This window comes from Tachyglossus aculeatus, chromosome X2 (assembly GCF_015852505.1).
Source record: "Tachyglossus aculeatus isolate mTacAcu1 chromosome X2, mTacAcu1.pri, whole genome shotgun sequence".
Taxonomy (NCBI): domain Eukaryota; kingdom Metazoa; phylum Chordata; class Mammalia; order Monotremata; family Tachyglossidae; genus Tachyglossus; species Tachyglossus aculeatus.
Genome location: NC_052100.1, coordinates 4,537,011 through 4,551,910, shown reverse-complemented (window position 1 = coordinate 4,551,910; position 14,900 = coordinate 4,537,011). Strand labels below are relative to the sequence as shown.

Sequence of the window (14,900 nt, the reverse complement as noted above, 5' to 3'; positions counted from 1 at the left end):
ATATAATAATAATAATAATTATTATTAATAATAATAATAATAATGGCATTTGTTAAGCGCTTACTACGTGGAAAGCACTGTTCTAAGCGCTGGGGGGGGATACAAGGTGATCAGTTTCATTCATTCAATCATATTTATTGAGCGCTTACCGTGTGCGGAGCACTGTACTAAGCGCCTGAACTAAAGTTGTCCCACGTGGGGCTCACAGTCGTAATCTCCATTTTACACATGAGGTAACTGAGGCCCAGAGACGTCAATCAATCAATCAGTCGTATTTATTGAGCGCTTACTGTGTGCAGAGCACTGTACTAAGCGCTTGGGAAGCACAAGTTGGCAACATATAGAGACAGTCCCCACCCAACAGTGGCTCACAGTCTAAAAGGGGGAGACAGAGAACAAAACCAAACATACTAACAAAATAAAATAAATAGAATAGATAGGTACAAGTAAAATAAATAATAAATAAATAAATAGGGTAATAAATATGTACAAACATATATACATATATACAGGTGCTGTGGGGAACGGAAGGAGGTAAGATGGGGGGGATGGAGAGGGGGATCAGGTGATCAGGTTGTCCCACGTGGGGCTCCCAGTCTTAGTCCCCCTTTTCCAGATAATAATAATAATAATAATAATTTTGGTATTTGTTAAGCGCTTACTATGTGCAAAGCACTGTTCTAAGCGCTGGGGAGGGTACAAGGTGATCAGGTTGTCCCATGCGGGACTCACAATCTTAAACCCCATTTTCCAGATGAGGGAACCAAGGCCCAGAGAAGTGAAGCGACTTGCCCACAGTCACCCAGCTGACCGGTGGCGGAGCCGGGATTTGAACCCATAATAATAATAATAACAATGGCATTTATTAAGCGCTTACTATGTGCACAGCACTGTTCTAAGCACTGGGGAGGTTACAAGGTGATCAGGTTGTCCCACAGGGGGCTCACAGTCTTAACCCCCATTTTACAGATGAGGTAACTGAGGCACAGAAGCTTGCCCAAAGTCACACAGATAAAAATTGGCCGAGCTGGGATTCGAACCCATGACCTCGGACTCCAAAGCCGGGGCTCTCTCCGCTGAGCCACGCTGCTTCGTAAGCGCCGTTATTACTATTGTGAACTCCCCAGCGCTTCGAACGGCGCTTTGCACATAGTAAGCGTTTAATAAGTGCTCCTCACCGTACCTCGTTCTCGCCTGTCCCGCCATCGACCCCCGGCCCACGTCCTCCCCCGGGCCTGGAATGCCCCCAATCCCTCTGCCCATCCGCCAAGCTAGCTCTCTTCCTCCCTTCAAGGCCCTACTGAGAGCTCACCTCCTCCAGGAGGCCTTCCCACACTGAGCCCCTTCCTTCCTCTCCCCCTCATCCCCCCTCCATCCCCCCATCTTACCTCCTTCCCTTCCCCACAGCACCTGTATATATGTATATATGTTTGTACGTATTTATTACTCTATTTATTTATTTATTTAGTATTTTACTTGTACATATCTATTCTATTTATTTTATTTTGTCAGTATGTTTGGTTTGGTTCTCCGTCTCCCCCTTTTAGACCGTGAGCCCACTGTAGGGTAGGGACTGTCTCTAGATGTTGCCAGCTTGTACTTCCCAAGCGCTTAGTACAGTGCTCTGCACACAGTAAGTGCTCCACAATAAATACGATTGATGATGATGATGTTGGGTAGGGACCGTCTCTAGATGTTGCCAACTTGTACTTCCCAAGCGCTTAGTACAGCGCTCTGCACATAGTAAGCGCTCAATAAATACGATTGATTGATTGATTGATCATCATTGTTAATATTATTGTTATTAAACGCAACAAAAAAGGCGGGCCCCGCCACCGCGCGGCGAGGCGCTCGCCCGCTGGCGCCCCCTGGAGGCGGCGGCGGCGGGAAGGGCGGGCTGGGGCGCCCCCTGGCGGCGGCGGCGGGGCGGCGCCCCTCCCCCGGGCGGTGACGTCACGGGCCCCTCCCGCCGCTGCTGCAGTCTTTCGTGCAGCAGCAGCAGCTGCAGCGGCCGTTCCCGCAGCTCCCTTGCAGCTCCTCCCGTGCAGCTCGTTCCCGCAGCCGCCGCGCCGAAGATGGCGGGCGAGCTGGGGTCGTCGGAGGCGCTGTCGCTGTCGTCCGTGCCGCCGCCGTCGGTGGCGGTGTCGGTGGCGGGGACGGGGCCGGGGGAGGAGGACCCGGCCGCGGCCTTCCTGGCGCAGCAGGACGCCGCCATCGCCGGCATCGAGAACGACGAGCCCTTCGGGGCCCCCGACCCGGGCCCGCAGGCCCCCGACAACACCAGCAACGGTCAGGACGCCCCACGCACCCTTCACCCCGAAAAATCTACCCCCCACCCTCAGTCCTGACCCCTATTCTCTCTCCTCACCTTGGCCCCCCTACTCTACCCTCAGTCCTGCCCCCCAAAAGCCACCCCTATTCTATCCCCCCAAAAAACTACCCCCCCATCCTCAGTCCTACCCTCTATTCTCTCTCCCCACCTTGGCCCCCCACTCTACTCTCAGTCTTGACCCCACAAAGCTACCGCTATTCTATCCCCCCCAGCCTTACCCCTCACCCTCAGTCCTGCCCCCTACTCTCTCTCCCCACCTTGGCCCCCCACTCTACCCTCAGTCCTGCCCCCCAAAAGCCACCCCTATTCTATCCCCCCCATCCTCAGTCCTGCCCCCTATTCTCTCTCCCCACCTTGGCCCCCCACTCTACCCTCAGTCCTGCCCCCCAAAAGCCACCCCTATTCTACCCCCCCACCCTCAGTCCTGCCCCCTATTCTCTCTCCCCACCTTGGCCCCCCACTCTACCCTCAGTCCTGCCCCCCAAAAGCCACCCCTATTCTACCCCCCCACCCTCAGTCCTGCCCCCTATTCTCTCTCGCCACCTTGGCCCCCCACTCTACCCTCAGTCCTGACCCCCAAAAGCCACCCCTATTCCATCCCCCCCAGACTTGCCCCCCCAAAACTACCCCCCATCCTCAGTCCTGCCCCCTATTCTCTCTCCCCACCTTGGCCCCCCCCACTCTCAGTCCTGACCCCACAAAGCTACCGCTATTCTATCCCCCCCAGCCTTACCCCCCACCCTCAGTCCTGCCCCCTGTTCTCTCTCCCCACCTTGGCCCCCCACTCTATCCTCAGTCCTGACCCCCAAAAGCCACCCCTATTCTATCTCCCCCAGACTTGCCCCCCCAAAACTACCCCCCCATCCTCAGTCCTGCCCCCTATTCTCTCTCCCCACCTTGACCCCCCACTCTACCCTCAGTCCTGCCCCCCAAAAGCCACCCCTATTCTATCCCCCCCATCCTCAGTCCTGCCCCCTATTCTCTCTCCCCACCTTGGCCCCCGACTCTACCCTCAGTCCTGCCCTGCAAAAGCCACCCCTATTCTATCTCCCCCAGCCTTGCCCCCCCAAAACCTACCCCACCACCCTCAGTCCTGCCCCCTATTCTCTCTCCCCACCAGACTTGCCCCCCTGCCCACCCCTACCTTGGCCTCCGACTCTACCCTCAGTCCTGCCCCCGAAAAGCTACCCCTATTCTATCCCCCATAGCCTTGCCCCCCCAAAACTACCCCCCCCAGCCTCAGTCCTGCCCCCTATTCTCTTACCCCCCCAGCCTCAGTCCTGCCCCCTATTCTCTCTCCCCCCAAGACTTGCTCCCCTGCCCACCCCCACCTTGGCCCCCCACTTTATCCTCAGTCCTGTCCCCCAAAAGCTACCCCTATTCTATCCCTCCCGCCTTGCCCCCCTTCCTTCCCCCACCTCGGCCCCCCATTCTACCTTCAGTCCTGCCCCCCATTCTATCCCCCCCGCCGTGCCCCCCTACCCACCCCCACCTCTGCCCCCCACTCTACCCTCAGTCCTACCCCACTGTGCCCTCCCCCAGTCTCACCCCGGCCTCCAACTCTGCCCACTGGTCCACAGGGCCCAAGCTACGAGTTGATGTCATTTGGGGGCAGAGGGTGGGCAGGCCCGGGACGGATCGTGTGTGGAGACATTTCACCATGAGAAAGCAGAAACCCTCCTGCCCGCTTCAGACCTGGCGGTCTAGGGCAGCTCCAGGAAGGGGCAGGAGGATAAAGATGAGAGAATGAGGCCCAAGCCAGCCTCATCAATCAGTCAGTCATATTTATTAAGCGCTTTCCGTGTGCAGAGCACTGTACTAAGCGCTTGGGAGAGTACAGTAGAACAATAAACAGACACATTTCCTGCCCACAACCAGGGCATAGGCCTGGGAATCAGGGGACCCGGCTTCAGATAATAACAACAATAACAATAATCGTGGTATTTGCTAAGCGCTTATCGAATGCCAGACACTGTACTACATGTTGCGGGGGGAGACGTGTTCATCAGTTTGGACATACATGGGGCTCAAAGCTTTAATCCCCATTTTATAGACTAGGAAACTGAGGCCCGGTGAAGTGACTCGCCCAAGGTCACACAGCAGAGCAGTGGCAGAGCTGGGATTAGAACCTAGGTCCTTCTTCCGGACTCAGTAGGCCGCACCGCTCTTTTGGTCCATCTTTTGGCCTGCCAGGTGATCTTGGGCAAGTCACCCGACTTCTCTTGCGCTTCAGTTTCCTTCTCTGTAAAGTAATAATAATTATTGTTAGGGGGAATTAGAGGATTGATGGGTGAGAAGATGGTCAGATAGGGGGGTGTTGGGCTCTCAAGTAGCTTAGAAGACTGGGTGTGAGGCCCCCCTGGGGTGGGGTGGAGGTGGGGTGTGTTTTGGGGGTTTTTTCCTGGTATTTGTTAAGCGCTTACTATGTGGCCGGCTCCTTACTAAGCGCCAGGGTAGATCCCGGCTCGTCCGGTCGGACGCAGTCCAGGTCTCGCGTGGGTGTGACCGCCTTCATCCCCATTTTCCAAGTGAGGTTGGTTCCCAGTTCCCGGCAAAGTGCCATCTGAGGGCTTCGGAAGTTGGAAAGGAGCAGTGTGGCTCAGTGGAAAGAGCACGGGGTTCGAATTCCGCCTCCGCCAATTGTCAGCTGGGTGACTTTGGGCAAGTCACTTCTCCGGGCCTCAGTTCCCTCATCTGTAAAATGGGGGTGAAGACTGGGAGCCCCTCATGGGACAACCTGATTACCTTGTATCTACCCCAGCGCTTAGAACAGTGCTTTGCACATAGTAAGCGCTTCACAAATACCAACGTTATTATTATTATTATTATGTGGAGAGGCGGACTGAGCCGAGCCGGAGGCGGGAAGATCTGGGAAGGCCGCTGGATGGTCTGAGCTTCTCCTTGGACTCTCCGGCTGGGAAGTTCCCCTCAGGTCGCCTCTGGCAGTCGCTCGGCTGAAAGGCCACCGGGTTTCCGCTGGAAGTTTGCAGCTGAGCCGCTAGTAATAATAATAACAATAATAATAATAACAACAATAATAATAATAATAAAATAATAATAATAAAATAATAATAATAATAATAATAATTAGGGGAAGCAGCATGGCTTGGTGGAAAGAGCCCAGCCCTGGAATTCGGTCAGTCGTATTTATTGAGCGCTTACTGTGTATGCAGAGCACTGTATAATAATAATAATAATAATAATAATAATAATAATAATAATAATAATTACGGGAAGCAACATGGCTTGGTGGAAAGAGCCCAGTCCTGGAATTCGGTCAGTCGTATTTATTGAGCACTCACTGTGTGTGCAGAGCACTGTACTAACCCCTTGGGAGAGTACAGTGTCAGAATAATAATAATAATGATGATATTTGTTAAGGGCTTACTATGTGCCAAACACCATTCTAGGCGCTGGGGTAGATACAAGGTCATCAGGTTGCCCCACATGGGGCTCACAGTCTTGATCCCCATTTTACAGATGGGGAAGCTGAGGCCCAGAGAAGTCCAAAGTCACACAGCTGATAAATGGCAGAGCCGGGATTAGAACCCACGACCTCTGACTCCCAAGCCCGGCTCTTTCCACCAAACCACGCTGCTTCTCAGAAGGACCTGGGTTCTAATGCCGGCTCTGCCACTCATCTGCCCGGTGACCTTGGCCCAGTCACTTCACTTCTCTGGCCCTCAGTTCCTTTGTTTGTAAAATGGGGAGAGTCCAACCGGATTATTTTAGGACAGTGCCTGACTCATAGTAAATGCTTAACAAATACCATCGCAATTATTATTATTGTTATATTTGCTCAGCTGAGAGGCTGCCGGGTTTCCGCTGGAAGTTGCAGCCAAACTGCTAGTAATAATCGTAAAATTGATATTTAATTGATCAATCAGCGGTATTTATTGAGCGTTTATTTTATTATGCAGAGCTCATCATCATCATCATCAATCGTATTTATTGAGCGCTTACTGTGTGCAGAGCACTGTACTAAGCGCTTGGGAAGTACAAATTGGCAACATATAGAGACAGTCCCTACCCAACAGTGGGCTCGCAGTCTAAAAGGGGGAGACAGAGAACAAAACTAAACATACTGACCAAATAAAATAAATAGAATAGATATGTACAAGTAAAATAAATAAATAAATAGAGTAATAAATATGTACAAACATATATACAGCTCAGGAGACAGCAACACAACAGAGTTAGCAGACGCTTTCAGCACTTACTCTGCGCCAAGCATTGGGGAAGATAGAGGATAATCAGGCCGGTCACGGCCCCTGGCCCACCCAGGACTCACAAGTCTGAGCGGGGAGGGAGCCCAGGTCTCAAATCCCCATTTTACAGATGAGGAAACTGAGGCACAGAGCAAAGAAGTGTCTTGCCTTAGGCCCACAGAAGTCAGGTGACTGAGCTGGGATTAGAACCCAGGTCCCCTGGCTCCCTGTGCCCTTCACACTAGGCCATGCCGCTTCCTGTCGCAGAGTGAGGGCAGCTCCTGCCCTCAAGGAGCTTCCATTCTATTAGAAATTAATTGAAGATTCATTGGGGAAGACTTGGAGGCAGATTTCATTGGGGCCTGTAAAGCCAATTTATTTATTTTCTTTTATTCTCTTACTGTTCTGTCAAAAGTGCAATTCCTCTCCGCCCCCTTCAAAGCCTTATTGAAGGCCCATCTCCTCCAGGAGGCTTTCCCTGACTGCGCCCTCCTTTCCTCTTCTCCCACTCCCTTCTGCGTCCCCCTGACTTGCTCCCTTTATTCATTTATTCATATATTTCATTTATCCATTTACTCATTTTAGACTGTGAGCCCACTGTTGGGTAGGGACTGTCTTTATATGTTGCCAACTTGTACTTCCCAAGCGCTTAGTACAGTGCTCTGCACACGGTGAGCGCTCAATAAATCAATCAATCAATCATATTTATTGAGCGCTTACTATGTGCAGAGCACTGTACTAAGCGCTTGGGAAGTACAAGTTGGCAACATAGAGAGACAGTCCCTATCCAACAGTGGGCTCACAGTCTAAAAGGGGGAGACAGAGAACAAAACCAAACATACTAACAAAATAAAGTAAATAGAATAGATATGTACAAGTAAAATAAATAAATAGAGTAATAAATATGTACAAGCATATATACATATATACAGGTATATATGGACAATACAATAAATACGATTGATTGATCCCCGCTCCCAGTCCCACGGCACTTGTGTCCATATCTCTCATTTATTTCTTTCTGTTAATGTCTGTGTCCCCCTCTAGACTGTACGCTCGCTGTGGGTAGGGAGTGTGTCTGTTTATTGTTGTATTGTACTCTCCCAAGCGCTTAGTACAGTGCTCTGCACACAGTAAGCGCTTAATAAATAGGATCGACTGACTGACTAGCCGCCGGGGGCTTGTCGGGGGGCCCGCTGATGCCAGGGTCTTCGTGGCCGAGAGCAATAATTCCGTTTTTGTCTCTCTTTCTAGCCGCCTTCGAGGACCTGGGAACCACTGTCAATGGAGACGTATTTCAGGTGAGCCAAGAGAAGCAGCGTGGCCCAGTGGCTAGAGCCCGGGCTTTGGAGTCAGAGGTCATGGGTTCAAATCCCGGCTCCACCGCTTGTCAGCTGTGTGACTTTGGGCAAGTCACTTCACTTCTCTGGGCCTTAGTTACCTCATCTGGAAAATGGGGATGAAGACTGTGAGCCCCCCGTGGGACAACCTGATCACCTTGGTGCTTGGGAGAGTACAGTATAACCATAAACAGATACATTCCCTACCCACAACGACCTTAGCAAGCCCTCTTGGGAGAGGAAGATACGCCATGAAGCCAGCATTTCTTTTTTTAATGGTATTTGCTAAGCGCTTACTATGTGCCAGGCACTGTACGAAGCACTGGGGTAGACACCCCAGCTAATCAGGTAGGACACAGTCCCTGTTTTGTTCTCTGTCTCCCCCTTCTAGACTGTGAGCCCACTGTTGGGTAGGGACTGTCTCTATATGTTGCCAACTTGTACTTCCCAAGCGCTTAGTACAGTGCTCTGCACACAGTAAGCGCTCAATAAACATGATTGATTGATTGTCCCACATGGGGCTCACAATCTTCATCCCCGTTTTCCATCCATTCATTCACTCAGTTGTATTTATTGAGCGCTTACTGTGTGCAGAGCGCTGTACTAAGCGCTTGGGAAGTACAAGTTGGCAACGTATAGAGACGGTCCCTACCCAACAGTGGGCTCACAGTCTAGAACGAGGGAACTGAGGCCCAGAGAAGTGATGACTGTGACAGTCTTTTAGACTGTGAGCCCACTGTTGGGTAGGGACTGTCTCTATACGTTGCCAACTTGTACTTCCCAAGCGCTTAGTCCAGTTCTCTGCACACAGTAAGCGCTCAATAAATACGATTGATTGATTGATGAGACTTGCCAGCAGACACATGGCGGGGCCGATCCCACCCCCGGGGCCGTGCTCTAACCACCAGCCCACCCTGTTTCTTCCTTCCCCATCCCACGCCCACATCCCAAGGGTGGGGACGGAAGCTGTCCGGTTTCTTCCACGGAAAGGGAGGCAGCGTCATGGGCCTTGGTTTGGGGGTGTGAGAGGATAGAGCCCCAAAGGGGCTTCTCGGGCCGGAAAATCCGAGGGCTGGAAAGCCGGGGAGGTAGAATTGGACGTCCTGAGCCGCCGTTGGGTCCGTGGGGATTGGGCGTAAGGGAGGGGATCCACGGAAGAGGGGCCAACCCGGTTTCCATGGAAAACCTCTCCGGCCTGCTGCTCTTCGAGGGGCTCTCAGCATCCTCTTGGGCAGGGGTGGGGAGTAAAGGTCGCCATGGGCCATCCAACGGTCATGTGACTTGTAATAATAATAATAATGATGGTATTTGTTAAGTGCTTACTATGTGCCAAGCACTGTTCTAAGCCCTGGGGAGGTTACAAGGTGATCAGGTTGTCCCACGGCGGGGGCTGACTGTTTTTAATCCCCATTTTTAGACTTTAGATCTTTTAGACCGTGAGCCCACTCTTTTAGACTGTGAGCCCACTGTCTTTTAGACTGTGAGCCCACTGTTGGGTAGCGACTGTCTCTATACGTTGCCAGTTTGTACTTCCCAAGCGCTTAGTACAGTGCTCTGCACATAGTAAGCGCTCAGTAAATACGACTGATGATGATGATTTTTCAGGTGAGGTAACTGAGGCCCAGAGAAGTGGAGTGACACAAGTCACACAGCTGACAGTTGGCGGAGCTGGGATTTGAACCCATGACCTCTGACTCCAAAGCCCTTCTCCCTTCCCAGGCCTCCGCCTCAGTGATCCGGCAGGGAGGATTTATTTTCTTTTTAAAAAAAAAGTATTTGGTAAGCGCTTCCTAGGTGCCCGACACTGTACAAAGCACTGGGGTGGTACAAGATGATCAAGTTGGGCACAGTCCCATATGGGGCTCAGAGTCTTACTTATTGAGTGCTTACTGTGTGCAGAGCACTGGACTACGTGCTTGGCAGGGTACAAAGTAACAATGGACACGTTCCCCGCCCACAACGAGCTTCTGGTGTTGGCGTGTCTGCTGTGTGACCTTGGACAGGTCATTTCACTTCCTCTGTGCCTGTTCCCTCCTCTGTAAAATGGGGATGAGGATTGTGAGCCCCCTGTGTGTCCAATGTGATGACCCCAGCGCTTCGAACAGTGCCTGGCACGTAGGAAGCGCTTAGCAAATACCATGAGAAGCAGCGTGGCTCAGTGGAAAGAACACGGGCTTTGGAGTCAGAGGTCAGGGGTTCGAATCCCGGCTCCGCCAAATGTCTGCTGTGTGACCTTGGGCGAGTCACTTAACTTCTCTGAGCCTCAGTTACCTCATCTGTAAAACGGGGATTGACTGTGAGCCCCACGTGGGACATCTTAATCACCTTGTATCCTCCCCAGCGCTTAGAACAGTGCTTTGCACATAGTAAGCGCTTAACAAATGCCATTATTATTATTATTATAAAAAAAAGAAGGCGCTGAGGAGGAAGGGGCTGAATGCGAGATGCGCTTGCCTTTCTCAGGAGGCCAACGGTCCCTCGGATGGCTACGCCGCCATCGCCCGAGCCGACCGGTTAACCCAGGAGCCCGAAAGCATCCGCAAGTGGAGAGAGGAGCAAAAGAAGCGACTGCAGGAGCTGGGTAAGCGGGGGGCACAACCCCGGCATTCATTCATTCAGTTGTATTTATTGAGCGCTTACTGTGTGCAGAGCACTGTGCTAAGCGCTTGGGAAGTCCAAGTTGGCAACATCTAGAGACGGTCCCGACCCAACAACGGGCTCTAGAAGGGGGAGACAGAGAACAAAACAAAACATGTAGCTCTCTTCCTCCCTTCAAGGCCCTACTGAGAGCTCACCTCCTCCAGGAGGCCTTCCCAGACCGAGCCCCTTCCTCTCCCCCTTGTCCCCCTCTCCATCCCCCCCATCTTCCCTTCCCCACAGCACCTGTATATATGTATATATGTTTGTGCATATTTATTACTCTATTTATTTGTACATATCTATTCTATTTATTTTATTTTGTTAGTATGTTAGGTTTTGTTCTCTGTCTCCCCCTTTTAGACTGTGAGCCCACTGTTGGGTAGGGACTGTCTCTATATGTTGCCAATTTGTACTTCCCAAGCGCTTAGTACAGTGCTGTGCACACAGTAAGCGCTCAATAAATACGATTGATGATGATGATGATGTGGACAGCCCGCGGTGGTCCAGCCTGGGCCCCGGGCGGGGATGGCGAGGGGATGGGGGAGGGCCCGGGGTCGGTTTGGGGATAAAATTTGCTCTAAGCTTAGAGGTGTGATGGACTAAAGTCCCCAAGGTTTATCCTAAAGTCCTTTAACCGGACGCGCGGCCTCCCCCGATGTGCCCCTTAGATGCCGCCTCCAAGGTGACTGAGCAGGAGTGGCGGGAAAAGGCCCAGAAGGACCTGGAGGAGTGGAATGTGCGGCAGAACGAGCAAATGGAAAAGAACAAGGTTAACAACAGGTGCGTGGGGTCTCCCAGCCCCTCCTGCAGACCTTAATAGTGTCTCCCCCCGCCCCACGCCGCTCCTTCTCCTCACCGGCCTCCCCTGCCGAGGAGGAGGCCGGGGAGCGGAGCGCACTGCTCATCGAAGACGGGGCGGCAAGAGGCACGCAGCGACCCCAGTCACAGGCCCAAGGCCTTTCTGCCTCTGCTGGGGAAACTGAGGCCCGGGGGAAGGGTCTTTTTGGGAAGCTGCCGGGGGTCTCGTCCCACCTGGCTGTTTCCAAGCCATCCGGGGTCCGTGTCGGGGTGGGATCCCGGGGGCGCCCACCTCACCCTGGCAGGGTCTTAGCGGGAAGGGCCGGCCCCGGCGGGATCTCTGGTCTAACTAACACCCGGCTCCTTTCGCCTGGGGACTCTGTCGGTGCTTTCCACGTCTCCGCTCCTGTGCCTTTTCACGTCTGTCCGCTCAGAGACCACTAACGCCGTCTTTCTTCTCTTTCTCTTTAACGCTCCGCCTTTCCGCCCCCTCGCCCCCCGCATCCCACCCCCCCGCCCCCAAAGGATCGCTGACAAGGCATTCTACCAGCAGCCCGATGCCGATGTCATAGGCTACGTGTACGTGTCCGCCGTGCCCCCCGCCCCGGCCGTCTCCCCCCTCCCCGCCCCGTGGGGTCGGGTTCCTAACTGGGGGGGCCTCAGGGTTGGGGTCCGGCGAGTTGGGGTGGTCTCCGGGGGTCCTGGTGGGAAGCGGGCATCTCAGGCCGTCTGAGCGGGCAAGGAAAGTTGGGAAGAGTCCGGGAGAAGAGGTCATAATAATAATAATAATGGCATTTGTTAAGCGCTTACTATATGCAAAGCACTGTCCTAAGCACCGGGGGGATACAGGGTGATCAGGTTGTCCCACGCGGGGCTCACAGTCTTAACCCCCATTTTACAGATGAGGGAACTGAGGCTCAGAGAAGTTAAATGACTCGCCCAAGGTCACACAGCAGACGTGGTGGAGCTGGGATTCGAACCCACGGCCTCTGACTCCAAAGCCCGGGCTCTTCCCACTGAGCCACGAAAGTGCTGATAATTAAAGTGCGGATTAGTAGTATTAACTGGGGCACGGAGAAGTGAGGTGACTTGCCCAAAGGCAGTTGTCCCGAGGGACATTCCTCGGGGCTGGGGTCGGCCCCGGGAACGCGACTGGGACGCTGCTGGGGACGGATTGGGAATTCCCTACCCCAGAACAGGAGTTTGGTTCGGCACGTAGTAAGCTCCGGGAAGCAGTGTGGTCTACAGGTTTGCGCCCTGCCCTGGGAATCGGATCCTAATCCTGCCTCCGCCACTTGTCTGCTGGGTGACCTTGGGCAAGTGACTCCACTCTCTGGGCCTCAGTTACCTCATCTGAAAAGTGGGGGGTTGGTTAAGACCATGAGCCCTAGGTGGGACATGGACTGTATCCAAATCAATTAGCTTGTATCCACCCCAGCGCTTAGAACAGTGCCCGGCACCTAGTAAGCATTTTAAAAATACCATAAAATAAGAAGAGAAGCAGCGTGGCTCAGTGGAAAGAGCCCGGGCTCTGGAGTCAGAGGTCATGGGTTCAAATCCCAGCTCCGCCAGTTGTCAGCTGTGTGACTCTGGGCAAGTCACTTCACTTCTCCGTGCCTCAGTTACCTCATCTGTAAAATGGGGATGAAGACTGTGAGCCCCCCCGTGGGACAACCTGATCACCTTGTGACCTCCCCTTAGAACAGTGCTTTGCACATAGTAAGCGCTTAATAAATGCCATTATTATTATTATAAAAAAGCACTTTGTTCTAAGCACTGGGGTAGATCAAGCGCTTAGTACAGTGCTCTGCACACAGTAAGCGCTCAATAAATACGATTGATTGATTGATTGATTTTAAGCACTGGGGTAGATATAATGGAAGCAGGGTGGGTACCGTCTCCATCCCGCCCAGGGTTCCCAGTCTAAGAGGGAGGGATTGTGGGTGTCTCATTTTAGGGGACGAAAGGAGGCTCAGAGAGAAGAAGTGACTTGCCCGGAGTCACACAGCAAGCCTGGGGAAGAACCAGGGCCCAAAGACCATCATTATTATCATCATGGCCGATACCTGGGCCAGAAGTCCGGGATCGTTCATTCAGTCGTATTTACTGAGCGCTCACTGTGTGCAGAGCACTGGACTAAGCGCTTGGGAAGTACAAGTTGGCAACATCATCACCATCAATCGTATTTACTGAGCGCTTACTGCGTGCAGAGCACTGGACTAAGCGCTTGGGAAGTCCAAGTTGGCAACATAGAGAGACGGTCCCTACCCAGCAGTGGGCTCACAGTCTGAAAGGGGGACAGAGACAGATGACACAGAGAACAAAACCAAACATACTAACAAAATAAAATAAATAGAATAGATATGTACAAGTAAAATAAATAAATAAATAAATAGAGTACAAGCATATATATACATATATATAAATAATAATAATAATGTTGGTATTTGTTAAGCGCTTACTATGTGCAAAGCACTGTTCTAAGCGCTGGGGTAGATACAAGGTAATCAGGTTGTCCCACGAGGGGCTCACAGTCTTCATCCCCATTTTACAGATGAGGGAACTGAGGCACGGAGAAGTGAAGTGACTTGCCCAAAGTCACACAGCTGACAAGTATATATATACATATATATATACACATACATACATATATATGTGTGTATATACATATATACAGGTGCTGTGGGGAAGGGAAGGAGGTAAGATGGGGGGATGGAGAGGAGGACGAGGGGGAGAGGAAGAGGGGTGCCAGCAGACGGGGCTAACCGGGGTTGGGGTGGGCGGAGGCAAGACACTTCTCTGGGCCTCGGTTACCGCATCTGTAAAATGGGGATTAAGCCTGGGAGCCCCACGTGGGCCAACCTTGTGTTTACCTTGTATTTACTTTTTCCCTCGCCTCCCCCCCCCCCCGCCGGTCAGGGCGTCGGAAGAGGCCTTCCTGAAGGAGTCCAAGGAAGAGGCGCCCGGCAGCGAGTGGGAGAAGGTGGCCCAGCTCTGCGACTTCAACCCCAAGAGCAGCAAGCAGAGCAAGGACGTCTCCCGCATGCGCTCAGTGCTCATCTCCCTGAAGCAGACCCCGCTGGCCCGCTAGGGAAACCAAAGAGCGGAGGGCGGGGAGGAGGAGGAGGAGGAGGAGGAAGAAGAGGAGGAGGAGGAGCAAAAAACAGCGAGCAAGCGGCGCTCTGAAGCCCCCCGTTGGCTTCTCCCCCCTAAAGCCACAGCACAAAACCGGTTGTTCCCCCCAGCCCCCTCTCCCCAAATTTGGAGGCCCGATCCGGTTTCCCCCCCCTTACATACACACACCCCTTCCCCCAAATTCCCCTCTGCTCCTGGAGTCTGTGATCACCCCCCCCCACACTTGGTTTCTTTATTTTTCTTGGCTTAAAGGGTGTGTTGTTATCACTTTTTACACTTATTTATTACCATCTTCGTTTCTTTGGAAGCCACTGTCTGTGTTGGGGCTGTTTGTGGTGGGATCCGTCCCCCCCCCGACTCCATCCAGCCCGGCGGAGGGAAGGGAGAGACGGCCCACGGGGCCGCCCCCTCTCCCTCGGTTTCCCTTCACGCCCGGCTCCCGGAGCG

General features: G+C 52.8%; 1 protein-coding gene across 2 annotated transcripts; it reads left to right on the top strand.

Moving 5' to 3' along the window:
- The first annotated feature begins 2,025 nt into the window (after positions 1–2,025).
- Positions 2,026–14,436, top strand: CLTB (clathrin light chain B). Of its 2 annotated transcripts, XM_038770991.1 has the most exons (6): positions 2,026–2,289; positions 7,795–7,841; positions 10,344–10,461; positions 11,189–11,300; positions 11,844–11,897; positions 14,238–14,436. In XM_038770991.1, exons 1-6 carry the CDS (start codon positions 2,076–2,078, stop codon positions 14,407–14,409), a joined length of 717 nt encoding a protein of 238 aa, XP_038626919.1. In that variant the 5' UTR covers positions 2,026–2,075; the 3' UTR covers positions 14,410–14,436. The 2 variants fall into 2 exon arrangements, with proteins under 2 accessions (XP_038626919.1, XP_038626920.1); XM_038770992.1 differs by lacking the exon at positions 11,844–11,897 and having other exon boundaries at positions 2,028–2,289.
- Positions 14,437–14,900: the final 464 nt, after the last annotated feature.